This window comes from Caretta caretta, chromosome 20, assembly GCF_965140235.1.
Source record: "Caretta caretta isolate rCarCar2 chromosome 20, rCarCar1.hap1, whole genome shotgun sequence".
NCBI classification, from domain to species: Eukaryota; Metazoa; Chordata; order Testudines; family Cheloniidae; genus Caretta; species Caretta caretta.
In genome coordinates this window covers 4,236,415-4,252,341 of record NC_134225.1, presented here as the reverse complement: position 1 = coordinate 4,252,341, position 15,927 = coordinate 4,236,415, and the positions used below count along the sequence as shown (strand labels likewise).

At 60.0% G+C, this 15,927-nt stretch overlaps 1 protein-coding gene across 2 annotated transcripts; it reads left to right on the top strand.

Annotated features, from left to right (window-relative positions):
- Positions 1-741: 741 nt before the first annotated feature.
- AVIL (advillin) lies at positions 742-15,547 on the top strand. 2 transcript variants are annotated; one of them, XM_048831998.2, is made up of 20 exons: positions 742-904; positions 2,775-2,870; positions 3,766-3,840; positions 4,519-4,715; positions 5,232-5,340; positions 5,721-5,831; positions 6,275-6,480; positions 6,947-7,025; positions 7,589-7,687; positions 7,899-8,052; positions 8,334-8,434; positions 9,382-9,519; positions 9,630-9,788; positions 10,474-10,653; positions 10,773-10,918; positions 10,992-11,136; positions 11,771-11,959; positions 13,359-13,427; positions 14,217-14,345; positions 14,925-15,547. In XM_048831998.2, the coding sequence occupies exons 2-20, from the start codon at positions 2,805-2,807 to the stop codon at positions 15,036-15,038; spliced, it is 2,466 nt and encodes an 821-aa protein (XP_048687955.2). In that variant the 5' UTR covers positions 742-904; positions 2,775-2,804; the 3' UTR covers positions 15,039-15,547. The 2 variants fall into 2 exon arrangements, with proteins under 2 accessions (XP_048687955.2, XP_048687954.2); XM_048831997.2 differs by lacking the exon at positions 742-904 and adding an exon at positions 1,713-1,856.
- Positions 15,548-15,927: the final 380 nt, after the last annotated feature.

The window sequence follows — 15,927 nt, the reverse complement described above, 5'->3', positions numbered from 1 at the left end:
CCCCCCCTTGCAGCAAGGGGCCAGCTCTGCAGGGAGCAGAGCAGGGAAGTAGCCCCACGGCTTGGGGCCAACGCCGTTAACCTCCTGGCTTTGGGGTAGCAGGAGCTGCTCTGGCTCTGGGGATGGCCATGCACGGCCCAGGCACTCAGTAACCTACAGCTGCAGGCCTGGTCTGCTCAGAAGATGCTTGACTTGTCCCCAGCGAGAGCCCAGATTTTTGGCGCTGGGATGGGCCCTATGCTCCGGCTGCCCCTTCAAAGGGGGGCAGGAGGGGCTGTGGGGAGTGTCCAAGCCCTCCAGCGAGGGGAGGATGGAGACACCCTGGGGCCCCCTTTCCTGGGCCTGCCCCCTTTGTTAGTTGCTTGTCTTGCTGCTGCTATTCCACCTCTCCTGTCCGTCCTCCCACTCCTCCAGCCGTCACTGCTGCCCCCTCGAGCTGCCCACTTCAGGGCTTGGCTCCTTCCCCTTCTCTCTCACACACACACACACCCCGATCTCCTGCCTCGATTCTGTGCATGTCACTCACATGTGGTTAATTTCCCCCCTCCTCTTTGAATTATTAATCAGCCCGAGCACTTTAGAAAAATCAATGGGAAGAGGGCGTGGAAGGAGGAGAGCCAGGCGGTGCTGACCTTAGCGTCCCTGTGGCCCCCTCCCCCCGCCCCTTCCCCCCGCCCGTCAGTGCTTCAAACAGGAACAAATAGCTGCTTTCCCTCTGCTTTGCCTATGTCAAGCGTGCGGCCAGGCCAGTGCTCATTGGTCAGGGTTGCCCAAAGATGGCTGAGATGCAAACTCAGGCAAATATAATGCCTGGGTCCAGGCACGCCGGGTAACTGGGGCTCATGCCAGCAGCTGTTCCGGGGTCTCCTCAACAGCCATTTGCAGAGGACAGCAGCGAATTCAGGTGAGTTCCAGCCTGACTTTGGGGTGGCCGAAGTCCTAGATGAGCGGCCTTAGGGATCAGTCCTGCCTTGGGCTGGGTGAGGGAGATGGGCTGGCTGAGATGGCCCTAGATCTGCAGGGCTCAGAGAATGAAACTTGAAGCCCCCTCATTCCTGTTGGGCTCCTGGTGCATAATGCCACCACGTGGCTATTTAATGAGAGAACTGGCAAGTGCCCTTCGGTGGCAACTCGGGGAGGGAAAGAGGAGTGAAAATTAGTGAATCAAGGTAGATCTAAAGGGGGTGGTGGGAAGAGATCCCAGCTGAGGCAGGAAACGAGAGCGTCCATCAGTTGCTCCTCAGGCAGGAGGAACTGATGCCAACCAAGATTCATTGGATTGGGGAATGCCATGTCAGGTTTCTCAGTACTGGGTTAGTCGGTGCCACATAGGGAGGGGAAGTCTGGCCCTGGTGTTTCCCCCTGAGGGGCTCGGCATGAGCAGACACCTGCCCTGCGGCTAAGTGCAATGGTAGGAAAGGGCTGGCCGTGCCTGTGTGAACGGAGAGGAACAAACCAGTGTGAACGGCGTCTGCAAACGCAGCCGGGCCCAAAACCAGCACATTCCTGGCTAATCAAACCCAGCTGATGGTGTCTCACCCAGCCGACTCTTTCCTAGGGCTGTGGCTGGGCCGGCTCCCTGGGTCAGGTTACGCCATCTGGCTTCAATGACTGAAAACTGGGGGAGACGGGGGGGAGCGGTTATGGTTTGGGCTGCCGTGAGCCCGGCCCCTCTAACCCATTCTCCTCCAGAGCCTGCAGTCAGGGCGTGTCCCTCCCTGCAGTGCAACGGGCAGCGTGGCTAGAGCAGGGTCCGCACCCCAGCTGTGCCCAGGCCAGCGTGCTGAGTAGCTGGACCCCCCCAGGCCGGGCAGGCAGGGAGCACCCAGTGGGCAGGAGAGATTCCTGCGGTGTTCGTAAGTATCCGCAGGGTGCCCTTGGGTCTGAGCCCTGGCTGCGGCGGTGAAGCCAGAGGCGCCCAGCCCAGCCAGGGCAATGGGGTTGCCCCAGGATCTAGGGCATGGAGAATGGATCCAGAGCTTAGAAAACCCTGCTCTCTGCTGGGTGCCATCCCAGCTGGTGCAGGGAGCGGGGGACCGGGCTGCTGTGCAGTGTGAATGTGCAGGTTGGCCTGACTCCGTTCGGGGTGGCACAAGAACCAGCTGGGTGGGGCCCACATGCCCTAACAGCTTCCATCTGCTGTGAGGGGCAGGCCAGGCCTGGGAAGGAGAATTCCTCCTTAAAGGGGCCATGGAGTCTTCCCAAACCCTGGCTGGCGTGACTCGGGGGAATTATCCTGAGGAGCTGGTGAGCTGTGGCTCCAAGGAAAAGCCCCAAATCCCAGGCACCAGCCTCTAGCATCACTGGCTGGAGGGAGGGGTGGGACACCTGCAGGGGTGAGCCCCTGAGATGTGGGGCGGGGCAGATCCCCAGTGCTGTGAGACACGTGGGGGCGGGGGGGGGGGAGCTTCTCCCTGGGCGTTGGCTCCTGATTCACCCTGCACGTGCCACCCACGACGAACTTCCACCTCTCCTGGCCCTGGGTGTGTGCGTGGGGGCGAGGGGCCAGGGGGTGGGTGTCTCATCCAGAGAGTGCCCCCTGCTGAGCTGCTTGGGTTCCATCTCGTGCGATTTGGGGGATCCCCTACCCCACATCCCCTCGCTTCACCCCTTTAATTCCCTCCCCTCCCAAAGCATGCAGCTTCTGGGCAAAGCTTTTGCAGAAGCTTTTTACACCTCTGCCTCGCTCAGCTGGGACGTGTGCGGCTGTTCTCAGGCAGGAGTGTCGGGGGTGGGCTGCTCCTCTGGGCTGACTGTCTCCTCTTGCCTGGCAGCTCCCCGGTGAGTCCCCGGCGCGGGGTGCGATGGCTCTGAGCAGTGCTTTCAAGGCGGTTAACAACATGCCCGGCCTCCTCATCTGGAGGGTTGAGGTAAGTGGGGCGCGTCTCCCGCCTTGGGCTGGGATCCCCTTGGAGCTTGCAAGCTAAGCAGTGTCTGGCCTGGTAACTAGGACTTGGCTGGGAGACCTCCAGGGTGCAGAAGGGATATGGGCAGTTGGCTGGCGAGTACTTCCAGTGGGCCACTCGTCTTTTCCCACGGCCCTTTCATGGGGGCTGGGGTGTGGTGCCCTGGCCTAATTCCAACTCTAGCTCTTTATGCTAAAAGAAAGGGAGGACTGGCGGCACCTTAGAGACTAACCAATTTATTTGTGCATCAGCTTTCGTGATGCATCCGATGAAGTGAGCTGCAGCTAAACAGCTGCCACGCCCCTCCCCAGGGGAGGATACAGTCCAGTGGTGGATGTGCAGTACTTCCATAAACAGCTGCCACTCTCCCACCACAGAGATGGCTGAATCCAGTGGCGTAGATGGGCTACCCCTATAAATAGTTGTCGCCCCTCCCCAGAGGTGGCTGCATTCCAGCGGTGGATGTGCAGGACTTCCATAACCAGCTGTCATTCCACCCCCCAGAGGTGGCTGCATGGTTGCTGATCAGCAGGCCAAAGCTCACCCCCGACTCCCTAGGCTTCTGTCCAGATCCCCAAAGGCCCAGCTGGCTTCCTCCCTCCTGGTTCTTCCTTTTGCCAGCCCTGCCCTGTCTGGGGGACCTCGGCTCTGGCCGGCCCGCTGGGGAGAGTTTGGCTGGGCGCGGTGCTTTTCCCCTTGGGCCAGAACGCACCCAATGCACCATTTTGGCTGAGCTGCTCCGGGGGTGGGGGGGAGGTGAGGGACGCTCTGCAGGGGGATGACTGTTGTGTGCCCCATGGCTGATGCCAGGACAAGGGGGAGGCTGCGCTGGTCTCAATGCACTTCTGCCTCCCCCCAGAAAATGGACCTGGTGCAGGTGCCTCCGAAATCCCATGGCAATTTCTATGAGGGCGACTGCTACGTCCTCCTCTCGGTGAGTGCCCCCAGGGCTGCAGCAACCCCTGCTGGTGGGGTGGGCTCATTAACCCCCCAAGCCACCGACCTGCTGGGACTTGCTCCAGGTGCTGGTGGTAGAATTGGCTCCAAAGGGTGACGCGTGGTGCTGGGAGTGAAGCATCCGGTACTCACCCCAGGGCCCCTTGCTTTGCTTTAATCCCGGCGGGTGTGGGACAGACAAGCAGCTCGGGGAGGCTGCTTTCCAAAGCTGATCTCTTCCATTTCCTCCCTCCACCCCCCCGTCTGTCTTGGAAGAGCAGTAGAAAGGGGGGGGGGGAGATAGCACTGACGAAAGGCAAAAGCAACAGCAGTGGGTTTAAGCCTGACAAAAGAAAATGCTCTGCATGGTGTCCTGTTAGCCTGTGGGACTCCCTGCCACATGATTTGGAGGCAATCGTTCCAGTTAAGATTAGCGGCGTGAGTGAGGATACAGCAAGGAGGGCTTCTCTGTTTCGGCTTCCGGGCAGGCACTGACAAACTGATCCCCAGTTGTAGAGGGGCAGGGTGTCAGGAAGAAATTCCCTCCCTCCTCCATGCAGTGGAGCGGGGCAGCATTTGCCAGCTGGGATCCGGGAGCACCTAGCCCCCGGCAGTCCCGCTGCGGGATCAGCGGGGCAGAGGCTGGGTCACTCCTCGAGGTCTGTCCCTGCTGCAGACCCGGCGCTCGGGCAGCGTCCTGGCCCACAACATCCATTGCTGGGTCGGGAAGGGCTCCTCATGGGACAAGCAGGGCTGCGCCGCCATCTACACCACCCAGCTGGACGACTACCTGGGTGGGGGCCCCGTGCAGCACCGGGAGGTGCAGTGCCACGAGTCGGACCTCTTCAAAGGCTACTTCAAGCAGGGCATCATGTGAGTAGGAGGCTGAGGGGCCCTGGTCCCGGTGGGCCTGACCCACCAACCCTCCTGCTTGGAGTGAGATCCTGTCCCTCCATGGGGCTCTGGCTGCCCACCCCAGCCAGCCCCCACGCGGGCACATCCGGGGCGTGTGGCCTACAGGCCGTCCCCAGACCCCCGGGGGGGGCCATCCGGGGCGTGTGGCCTACAGGCCGTCCCCAGCCCCCCCGGGGGGGGCCATCCGGGGCGTGTGGCCTACAGGCCGTCCCCAGCCCCCCCGGGGGGGACATCCGGGGCGTGTGGCCTACAGGCCGTCCCCAGCCCCCCCGGGGGGGACATCAGCCTGCAAGCATTGCAAGGAGCTGTGCCCGCAGCACCTTCTGGGGCTGGGGGGTGATGGGGCTGTGTTTGCCAGGGTGAGGAGGGTCCTGGCGGCCCCCGTGCGTGTCTCCCCTTCCTCCCTGCCGGGTTGGCCCAGGCCCCCCCTTCCCTGCTCTGGGCGCTCACCCTTCCCCCACCCCTCTCCCCCAGCTACAAGAAGGGCGGGGTGGCCTCGGGGATGACGCACGTGGAGACCAACGTCTACAACGTCCGGCGCCTGCTGCACGTCAAGGGGAGACGGAACATCGCGGCCACCGAGGTGAGCCTGGGCTCGGGCACTCCCGCCCCTGGCCTGGGCCCCCGCCTGCCCTACGGCAAGGCAGCCTCCCTTCGCCCCCAGCCCGGTTCCCTGGGGCCAGCGTAGCCACTGCCTTCCTGGCACAGCCAACGCTCTGCCCGCCCCATGCCCCCGGTGCGCCAGCTGCCTTCCCACCCTGCTGCTGGCGTGGTCCCTGCCTCCGTCCTCCCGATTCCCCCCGCATGGCGGCTGCCCCCCTGCCCGTGGCTGCCCTTCCCACTCTACTTCCACTACGGCCACTGCTGCTCGGTCCTCCCGCTTCCCCTGGCACCAGCATGGCTTCCTGCCCCCACCGCTGTGCCAGCCCCCTCACGGCCTCTTCTCCGTGCCCCCGGGCGCAGGTGGAGATGAGCTGGGACAGTTTTAACCTGGGGGACGTGTTCCTGCTGGACCTGGGGAAGGTCATTATTCAGTGGAACGGCCCCGAGAGCAACACCAGGGAGCGGCTGAAGGTAGGAACCCTGCCGGACCTGCCCCGCCCCGCCTGCCATTCCCATTACTCCCGCCGCTGTAGGGAAGAGAAGTTTGGAGCATTCCCCTCCCCCTGGATCTGGACCGGAACCAGCGCCCTAGAAGGGAAAGGCCCTGGACCCCACTCCCTGGCCCTACTGGGCTGGCTTGGAACCAGCACGCTAGAGGTGGGCATGCTCTGTCCGATACCCAGGAAGGGCATTTGGCGAGCGCTGGTTCCTCTCTCCAGACCAGGTGAGCGTGCGGGGTGCCGGGCTGTGTTTGTCATCAGCCTGTGATAAGCCCTTCACCTGTCCCCTCCGTATCTGTCCGTCCTGCCTTTTCAGACAGCACAGGCTCTCGGGTGGGGGGGGGGGGTGCCTGGTGCCTTTGCCCAGCACCCTGCAGGGAGCCGATGATCGTTTTCTTGGGGGGTCTCGTCCAGGCCATGCTCCTGGCCAAAGACATCCGCGACCGGGAGCGTGGGGGGCGGGCAGAGATCGGGGTGGTGGACGGCGACCAGGAGGGAGCCAGCCTGGAGCTGACAACGGTGCTGCAGAGCGTGCTTGGAGACAGGCCACGGAAGATCAAACCCAGCACCCCGGACGAGGTGGTGGACCAGCAGCAGAAGACCACTGTCCTGCTCTATCGGTAAGCGGGGTGCAGTGCAAAGCAGCGAGTGGGGGTGGGGGGGCACATCACACAGAGGCTTCCGCATCTCACTGGCATTTGCCGGGCCTCACTCCCCATCCCTCGCTAATCCGCATCTCCCATGCAGGCTTAGACTGATCCAAGTGCAACGGAGCCAGCTGGGTTTTGTTCCTCGGGGATCTTCCTCCAGGGACGGCACCCCTGCTCCCAGCACGGCTGGCCAATTCCCAAACCAAGCCGGTCTCCTTGTGCCTGGTGGCTCCTAGATTTGCTGCAGCATCGCTGGGATGGGCCCTGACGGCCCCGTGCCCGAGAGACCTGTAGAAAGGGGAGCAGGTGGAAACTGTCCCAGAGACCAGGGAACATTCCCATCGGCTTGCCCTGGTGTCTGCTCCCCTCCTGGGCCCTGAACCCCCCCACATCCCCAGCGCCCCTGGGAATAAATCCACCCCTCTCCTTTCTCTAGTGTCTCAGACTCCGGAGGGAAAATGCAGGTGCTGGAAGAGGCCGCAAGGCCGCTGGTGCAGGAGCTGTTGAGCCATGACGTGAGTGAAAGACGGGGGCCGCTGTGCATCATCAGGGCTTTCACCAGGTGCCATTTAAAATCCACCTCTGTGCCCTGGGGCTTTGCTCCCGCCGCTGCACTTCACCCAGAGCTCCTCCTCCGCCTGCCCGGCTCTGCCTGGCTCCCCCAGGGCGCCAGAGCCAGCCGTCTAGAGCCCTCTTTGCAGGATGGCTCTAACTCTGAGACCGGAGGGGACGGATTATCCCGCAGCTGCTGGCTCCTTGCGCCTTCCTCTGGCGCTGGCCGCCGTCAGGGACAGGAGACGGGGCTGGCCGGATGCTGAGGCTGATCCAGTCTGGCAACTCCCACGACTCCTTCAATCCGGGGCAGGACTGAGCACTGGGGGGTGGTCTGGGAAGTTCCCGAACCGGCAAGTGGTGCATTGCAAAATCCCCCCACCCTTTCTACGGCACCCTGATTGGATCCCTTTTGCCCCATTTTAAGCCCCAACCCCCCCATTCGCGCCTTACAGGGCCAGGCAGAGGAGCATGGCATGAGGCCAATCAGCAGCCCCAGGAAGTGGTTTGACCTTTTCCTCCCCAGGACTGCTACATCCTGGATCATGCCGGGACCAAGATCTATGTCTGGAAGGGGAAGGGGGCTTCCAAGGCAGAGAGGCGAACGGCCATGGACAAAGCTCTGGTAGGACAGAGGTGGGGGGCGAGGGAGTCTCACTAACAGTGATGCACGTGCAGGGATGGGGAGGAGCCGATCTGGACCAGGGCCAAGTTGGGGGCCTGGAGTGAAAGCTGGATTCCTGACTCCATGCTGCCAGAGGGTGGGGGCCTCTTGCGGGGCATCCGGGTCGCACCACTGACCGGGCTCCTTGCCGTTTCCGCCCCTGGCCTGGCAGGAGTTCATCAACATGAAGGGCTACCCCTGCGGCACCAACGTGGAGACGGTGAACGATGGTGCCGAATCCGCCATGTTCAAGCAGCTGTTCCAGACATGGACCGTCCGGGACCAGACGGTGGGGCTGGGCAAAGCCTACAGCGCTGGCAAAACGGGTAAGAAGAGCCTCCTCTCTCCTGGAGCTTGCAGGGTGCGGCCGCCGATCTGTCTGCAGGGAGATGTGGGGCACACAGCTGGTCTGCTTATTTCCTAAGCTAGCCCCCTACCCCCCATGCCGAGGCCTTCCCCAGGGTACAGGGACACAGCGTACGGGGGTAGATGCTGTAGGGTATGGGATACACGTTGACCGCTGCAGCCCTGATGCCCGCATCTGCTGCCCCCCTCTCTCCACCTAGGCTGTTGACCAAACCCCGATGCTTTTTTTTTTTTTTGGCAGCCAAAGTCAGCCAGGAGAAGTTTGATGCCATGCTGCTGCACACCCGGCCCGAGCTGGCCGCCCAGGAGCGGATGGTGGATAACGGGGAAGGGAAGGTGGAGGTAGGAGCCGTGAGTCGGCCTCGGGGCACTAAAGCCGAATGCTCTGTTGGGTGACCCCTCTGCCCTTTCCCTGGCAGTGCAGGTGTCTCTGGCAGAACCCCCCCTGCTCTGCTGGGACAGGGGGATCCAGGCCCCTCCGCTCGCTGGGGGGCAGCCTGGTGCCCTCACGGCTGCTGCAATGCCCAAGCTGGCAAGCTGCAGGCGAGTTCAGCACCTGCAAGCAGCTTGGGAATCCTTAGTCGTCGGGACTGGCTGCACATGGAAGACACATGGAAGTGGCTCGCGGCGTCTCTGGGCTGAGCTGTCCAGCCCTGTTCGGGCCCCTGGTGCTGATCAAAGACCCTCTGAATGACCCCAATGCAGGGGCGTGCACAGGAATAAAAATTTGGCCACTTCTGGAGGGGCGCTGTGTGTGCCCCCCTGCGGCCGGAGGAGCTGGCTCTCCCCACCGCGGCCCTGTGGCCGGTGGACCTAGCTCTCCCCTGCGCCGGACGATCTGGTTCTCCCTGCTGCAGCCCCAGGAGCTGTCACGTCCCGCCCTGGCTGGGCTGGAGGAGCTTGCTTTCCATGCCCTGACCCCGGAGGAGTTCTGTACCCCCACTGATGGGGGGGGGGGGCGCAATGCCCCTGCTTGCTCCCCCCTTGTGCATGCTCCTGCGCCAAAGGGGGTCCTGCATCTGGCCGATTTCCCACAGCCCCCTTCCCTTTCCAAGTTTTCTGCAGGGAATGGGGGCGTGGGGTGGCCTCCCACTGGACTGATGCTCCCTGACAAAGCTCCCGATGCTATGGGGCAACAGTTTGAGTCTAGGGGGGGAAACCGGCTCTTAACGGCCCTGTTACAAAGACTGCCCTCGTCACGGGGTCAGCATGGACCGATCAGCTGCCTGAACGGCCCAGTGGTATGACTCGCGCTAATCTCACTCCCGGCACGGCTGCGCTCATTCTAGGTCTGGAGGATCGAGAATCTGGAGCTGGAGCCGGTGGAATACCAGTGGCATGGCTTCTTCTTCGGCGGAGACTGCTACCTGGTGCTTTATACCTACGGTGTGAACCACCGGCCCCGCTACATCCTGTACCTCTGGCAGGTAGGCAGAACCCTCTACCCCGTCTCCCCTTCACGGGGCATTGCCTCGGCCGCAGGTGCGGAGACTCCTCCGGGCTGCCGTTCCGAGCCGGTCCCTCTGTGCATGCCCAGGGTCGCCACGCCACGCAGGACGAGCTGGCTGCCTCCGCATACCAGGCGGTGGAAGTGGACCGGCAGTTCAAGGGGGAGCCGGTGCAGGTGCGCGTGAGCATGGGCAAGGAGCCGCGCCACTTCCTGGCCATCTTCAAAGGGAAGCTGGTCATCTTTGAGGTACGGCGTCGCCAGCAGGAGCAGGGGGAAGTGGAGGCCGGGGGCAGGAGACGCTGGGCTGGATTTTCCAGTCACCAGGGCAGTTGCGGTTTCAATTCGTGGCCACGGCCACGATCAGGGCCCCTTTGCGCCAGGGGCTGCATGAACACAGAGCTGGAGGCAGCCCTTACCCTGAAAAGCACTATCTAAAACGGACAAGGGGCGGGAGGGGAAACGGAGGCACGGCCCGGGGGAAAGGGACTTGCCCAAGGTCATGCAGGAGATCAGTGGCAGAACTGGGAACGGGACCCAGGTGTCTGTTCCACACTGTCTCAATTACAGGGCATAGACTCTCTCCTCCCACCCCCATCCCTCCCCCCCCCTTGTTGCTGGAGTGCGGTAGACGCAGAGTGGCCCCGGAGCAATAACTCTCCTGTGCAGGAGCTGGGGCTGGATCGTTTCACTGATGAGTTTCCCATCCCTCCTTCCTGCCACCGGTTCAGCCAGCACCATTCCCAGCTGTTGTGTCCTCCCTCCAAACCTTCTGCAGCATGAGGTTCCCCCCTTAGCTCTCTTCTTCCCTAGCACAGACCCTACCCGTGCTGGTCCTAACCCAGCTGGAACCCCTAGGCCCCGCTCTCTCTCCTGGGGCCCCATTGGGGCTCCTTCTCAGGCACCAGGGCTCAGTTCCCCCTCCCCCCCTCAGGGTGGGACATCCAGGAAAAGCAACAAAGAACCGGAACCGCCCGTAAGGCTCTTCCAGATCCACGGAACCGCCCAGTCCAACACCAAAGCCGTGGAAGTCCCGGCGTTTGCCTCGTCACTCAACTCCAACGACGTCTTCCTGCTCCAGACCCAGGCCGAGCACTACCTGTGGTACGGCAAGGTAAGGGGCGGCCTGGCACCGGCTGGGCAGCCAGCGGGAAGTGAACCCCCCGCAAGCGTTCCTCCCCCGTCGCTGTGCGCCACGGACAGCGAATGCCAGCTTGTCTCCTTGCCCGCCAGGGCTCCAGCGGGGACGAGCGGGAAATGGCGAAGCAGCTGGCTGCAACCATCTGTGAGGGCACACAGGAAACTGTGGCCGAAGGGCAGGAGCCAGCAGCGTTCTGGGAAGTGCTGGGAGGCAAAGCCCCTTATGCCAGCGACAAAAGGTACCAGGGTACAGAGTGGGTTGCACTGACAGTCTCAGCCAGGGAGGGTTGCTGAAAGAGCTGTGTGTTGCAGGCTCCAGCAGGAAGTCCCAGATCACCCGCCCCGGCTCTTCGAATGCTCCAACAAGACGGGACGCTTCGTGGTGACGGAAGTGACCGACTTCGGCCAGGATGACCTGAGCGAAAGCGACGTGATGCTGCTCGACACATGGGACCAGGTGCGCTGGGAGAGCAAAAGCCACCGGATTCCCCACTTGCCCAGCCCCAAACAGGATCTGCCATCAGCCAGCAAAATCCCTGGGACTTGGGTATTCCAGGGGCCTTCTTAATTTAAGACACACCAGCGGTCCCAGTGTGAGAGTTGCCCAGAAGGAGGATAGCGGAGGGATGGCTACAGGTCAGGGGGTCCTGGTAGAACTGGCTGCCTGGGGAACTTGGAGCTGGACTAGCAGAGGGGCTGTGGGTCAGGATTGAGGGGCATATGGGGGGGGGGGGGACAACCCAGGACTGGACGAGCAGGGGGCCATGGGTCAGGCTCGAGGGGATGTGGGTCAGGATCAAGGGGCCGCACACACAGCATCTGTTTGTGCTACCCCGGCTTATCAGTTTCATGAGCACCCAATTCACCCATTCTTGAGTGCTGGGGTGAGTGCTTTCTGTCCCTCTGCTGGCCTGGATCTAGGAAATCCATGAGCTCTAACTCAATCCCAGGCTCTGGGCTTGATGCACAAATCCCAGCTGAGGTTCTTTGGCCTCTGTTATTCAGGTCGACCAGGTTATTACAACCATCCCTTCTGACCTTAAGCTCCAGTCCCATTCCCGTGCCTGGCCAATTTGCATTTCCCCTTGCAGGTCTTCTTGTGGCTTGGGAAGGATGCCAACACGATGGAGAAAGAAGCAGCGCTGGCCACTGCTCAGGAATATCTTTGCACCCACCCCAGCGGGAGGGACACTGACACGCCCATCTTGGTGGTCAAGCAGGGCTTTGAGCCACCCAACTTCACTGGGTGGTTTGTAGCCTGGGACCCACACAAATGGAGCGTGAGTATAAACAAGGTGGAAGCCTGGCCACAGCAGGTGGGTGGGAGAATCCAGCCGGGGCAGGGTTTATCATCCTCATCTGCCGCTCTGGATTAGAGCACACAGTCCAGAGGCATCTGCCTCTCAGGGTCTGGCCTCGAGCAGATGGGGAAATGCAACTGATCCTTAGACTAGCAGGGACCAGTGAGGGCTTTTCTGGTAAATCTTGATTGCAGATAAGGAGCGAATGGGGGAGATTGCTGAAGGCACACAGGGGAGTCAGTTGCCCAGTATCCACTGCCTTTCCCAGGAGGCTGGGGGCCTAGCTGCCTTCGGGCTGATTGCCACCCTCAAGTCCTCAGTTTCATCTCTCCTCTCACTTGCATGGGACCAATGGAAAATGTAAAGACGGGAGGAGAAAGTTGAGGCAGCCCAAGGAGTAAGGCTGGGCCAGAGAAGAGCTGGGCCGAGAGCGCTTGGTCAACTGAGTGCGAGCAAACATCAAGTGTTTTAATACAGCTAAATGTAAATATCTAGGAACAAAGAAAGTAGGCCATCCCTATGGCATGGGGGGATCTCTCCTGGGGAGCATGATGGACAATCAGCTGAACACAAGCTCCCAGTGTGTTGCTGTGGCCAAAAGATCTAAAGCGATCCTGGGTTGTATAACCAGGTGAATCTTGAGTTGGAGGAGAGAGATTATTTTGCCTCCATATTGGGCACTGGTGCAACCAACAGCTGGAATCCTGTGTCCTGTTCTGGTGCCCACAATTCAAGAAGGATGTTGATAAATTGGAGATGGGGCAGAGAAGAGCCACGTGAACGACTAAAGGATTAGAAACCTGCCTTATAGTGATAGACTCAAAGAGCTCAATCTATTTAGCACCATCCGTAAGTACCGACATGGGGAACGAATATTTAACAATAGGCTCTTCCCTCTAGCAGAGAAAGGCAGAACTTGATCCCCTGGCTGGAAGCTGAAGCTAGACATGTTCAGACAGGAAATAAGGCGTAAGCTTTTAATGCTGAGAATAATTAACCACTGGAACCATTTCCCCAGGGTCACGGTGGAGTCTCCTTCACTGACAGTTTTTAAATCAAGCTTGGACGTTTTTTTGAATGATCAGCTCTAGGAATTATTTTGGGGCAGTTTTCTGGCCTGTCACAGGTCAGACTATCACAATGGTCCCTTCTGGCTTTGGAGTCTCGATGACAAGGGATTCACTCAAGCCCCTCTCTCCTCCTCTAGTTGCATCCTCATGCTGACTGCAGGTGCTCCAGGCTCTGGTATGGTAAGAGCTGGGCAGTCCAGCACCCACTTGGGGCACCTCCCTGTGAACAGGGCAAGACTCCACCCACCCTGTTATAACTGTGGCTAAGGGGCGAGCTGTGGGGTTCTCAGCTTTCTGTGTCCTTCCAGGAAGGGAAGACTTACGAGCAGCTGAAGGAGGAGCTGGGAGATGCTTGTGCCATTGTCAGGATCACAGCTGTGAGTTGTGTTTGTGGTGTAGGGAGGTGGCCGGAACTGGGTGGGATTCGGCTCAGGTGGCCAAAGACAGGGATGAATTCCAGAAAGCAAACTGACCACCCGTTTCCCCCTGCTGCAGAGCGTGGGGTGGGACATGTCACCTCCTGCCAGGTTAGGGGGTGTCTAGCCCTCGGGGGAGGCAAACACTTGAGAATCTGCACACTGCTACTCCCCTATATGGGCTCTCATTGCCCCACTGGGCCCATACTTACAACTTATAGCTAGGCCACCTGCCCGGCTAAAGCGCTGAGCACCTGCCATGCCCGTTAATCTCCTCACAGCTTCTACAAATCAGCCACTTAAGCGCCTAGACAAACTGCTGTGTTCAGATGGAGCGTTGAAGCAACAATCTACTAAGTTTACCTAGCACCTTCCACCTAGAGAGCCCAAAGCACACTGCAAAGGGCACATATAGGCATGCTTTTCCCTGCCAGAGAAATGTAGCCACCCCTGGGGTAGAACACAACAGCTGTTTAACAGTGCATAGCAAAACTAGCCCATTTCTGGGCACAGGTGATTTGGGATCTTGTAGCTACATGAAACTGTAAGGGAACCTGCAGGGAGGCTGAATGCAATGCAAGGGATCCCAGCAATAACAGCTGGACCTTTTACGAACAGTAGCCGGGGCTCCTTCATGCAGCCCCCTAACTGACTTAGGAGCAAAGGCTCAGCAGAGAGGGGCATGTCTCTCCTGCACTAAAACAACTTGACATGCTCTGGGGTGTTTCTCCTTCCACCCGCACTGCGTAGGATCTGAACGGGACAGCTCTCTCCCCCAGCTCTGGGGCCCACAGTGGTGGCGTGGCTCAGTTCTACCCTCTAGAAGTGCTAACTAACCAGGAGGAACTGCCAGGAGATGTAGACCCTGCCAAGAAAGAGGTGAGCTTTGGGGACCAGGTGCTTGGGCTCAGATCCTGCAGGGATTTAGCCCCCCAACTCCCACTGATTTCAACAAGCACCTAAACCTCTTTGGGAATCCGGCCCTGGCTCACTAATGCGGAAGGTTTTTGAAAAGCTTTCCTCCCTCCGACAGCACGCTGGAGGAGGAGCTGAGGGTTTATTAGAGAGGCCTGGGGGGAAGTTCTGCTGTTCTACCCCCTGCACTGGCTCTTGCTACCTCCCGGCACTGGGCTGTTCCACAGGTTGTTGGGCTTCCATTGAGTCAATGAATTTCTGTCTCCTCTTAGTAAGTGTCTAGTGTGCACCCCCGGCTTCCCTGCATACTGTAACCAGGGTGAGCTTTTGTGGGCAGCCCTGGCATCTCCACAGAGCCACTCAGCTTTCCGCTGCTGGAGGCAGAGTCCCAGCCCAGCACCCCTTTGGCTCTACAGAAAAGCAGCCTGGCCTCCCTTCCTACCTAGTTGTGCCCCCTTAGGTTCCAAAATGACCATCTCAAGGCCACTGCACACACTGCCGTCCCGCCCCCCCCGCTAATCTGCCCGGCGTTTTCTCTGCCAGAATTACCTCTCCGAAAGTGACTTTGTGGCAGTGTTTGGAATCAGGAGGGAGGAATTTGCTGCTCTTCCCAGCTGGAAGCAGATCAACTTGAAGAAAGAAAAAGGGCTCTTCTAATGAAGAGAACGGAGCACCCAGTCAACAGGCGGAGAGCAGCCGGAGCCCCATGTCCTGGGGGTGGGCTCTACCACACCTGGGACCAAAGCAGTAAGGGACCAGGGGGGGTGAGGGGGTGGTTTTTACTCTTGCAAGTGTACTCAATAGCTGATATTTTAGCTTTCTATACACATTTATTGTCATTGCCTTTGTGGCTGTTGGGGATCTGCTGCACAGCCAGGCACGCGGACCGCATTTCCGCTTCACCCATCCGGCCAACCGCCGGAAGCTGGAAAACAAAACACTACGTATCACTCGCTACTACAGCTTCCCAGCTTCAGCCACGATCTCAAACCTTTAGTGCTGTTGGCAGGACAACTGTACCTGCCGGCGTCTCCTCTCCTGAGGAACGCTTCCTGCAGGCGATGCTAGTTTGCAACCAGCAGAAAGTCCAGTTCTAGCCAGTCTTCTGCCTGTAGCCCCTTCTCCACCTGGGACTTCTTAAAAAAAATAAAGATGTATCATATGAACTAGAGGTTATGCTTACTACCAAGCGAGCTGGGTGGACAAGTGTGTGGGTGAGCCATGCCCACCCGCCCTGCGGCTGGCACTTCATTCCCTAGTGCCCAGGTGGATTTCTCCTAGGACCTGCCAAGAAGTTCTTTAACCCCCATTTCTTCAGCTTTGCCTCTGCCCATCTTGAGTCAAACAGAATCAAGACCCACCACTCCCAGCCTGCTGCTAGACCTCAGCAGCCAGGCATTTAACTGAGTCACCTGTGTACTGTAACCAAGTTACAAGCTCCCCAAGGCGGTGACATGTCACAGCTGCAGCCGGTAACAGATCAGACTCCCCCTTGGACACACCTAGCCAGAGATCTATTACAGGCTGAAAATTTCCTATATGCAAG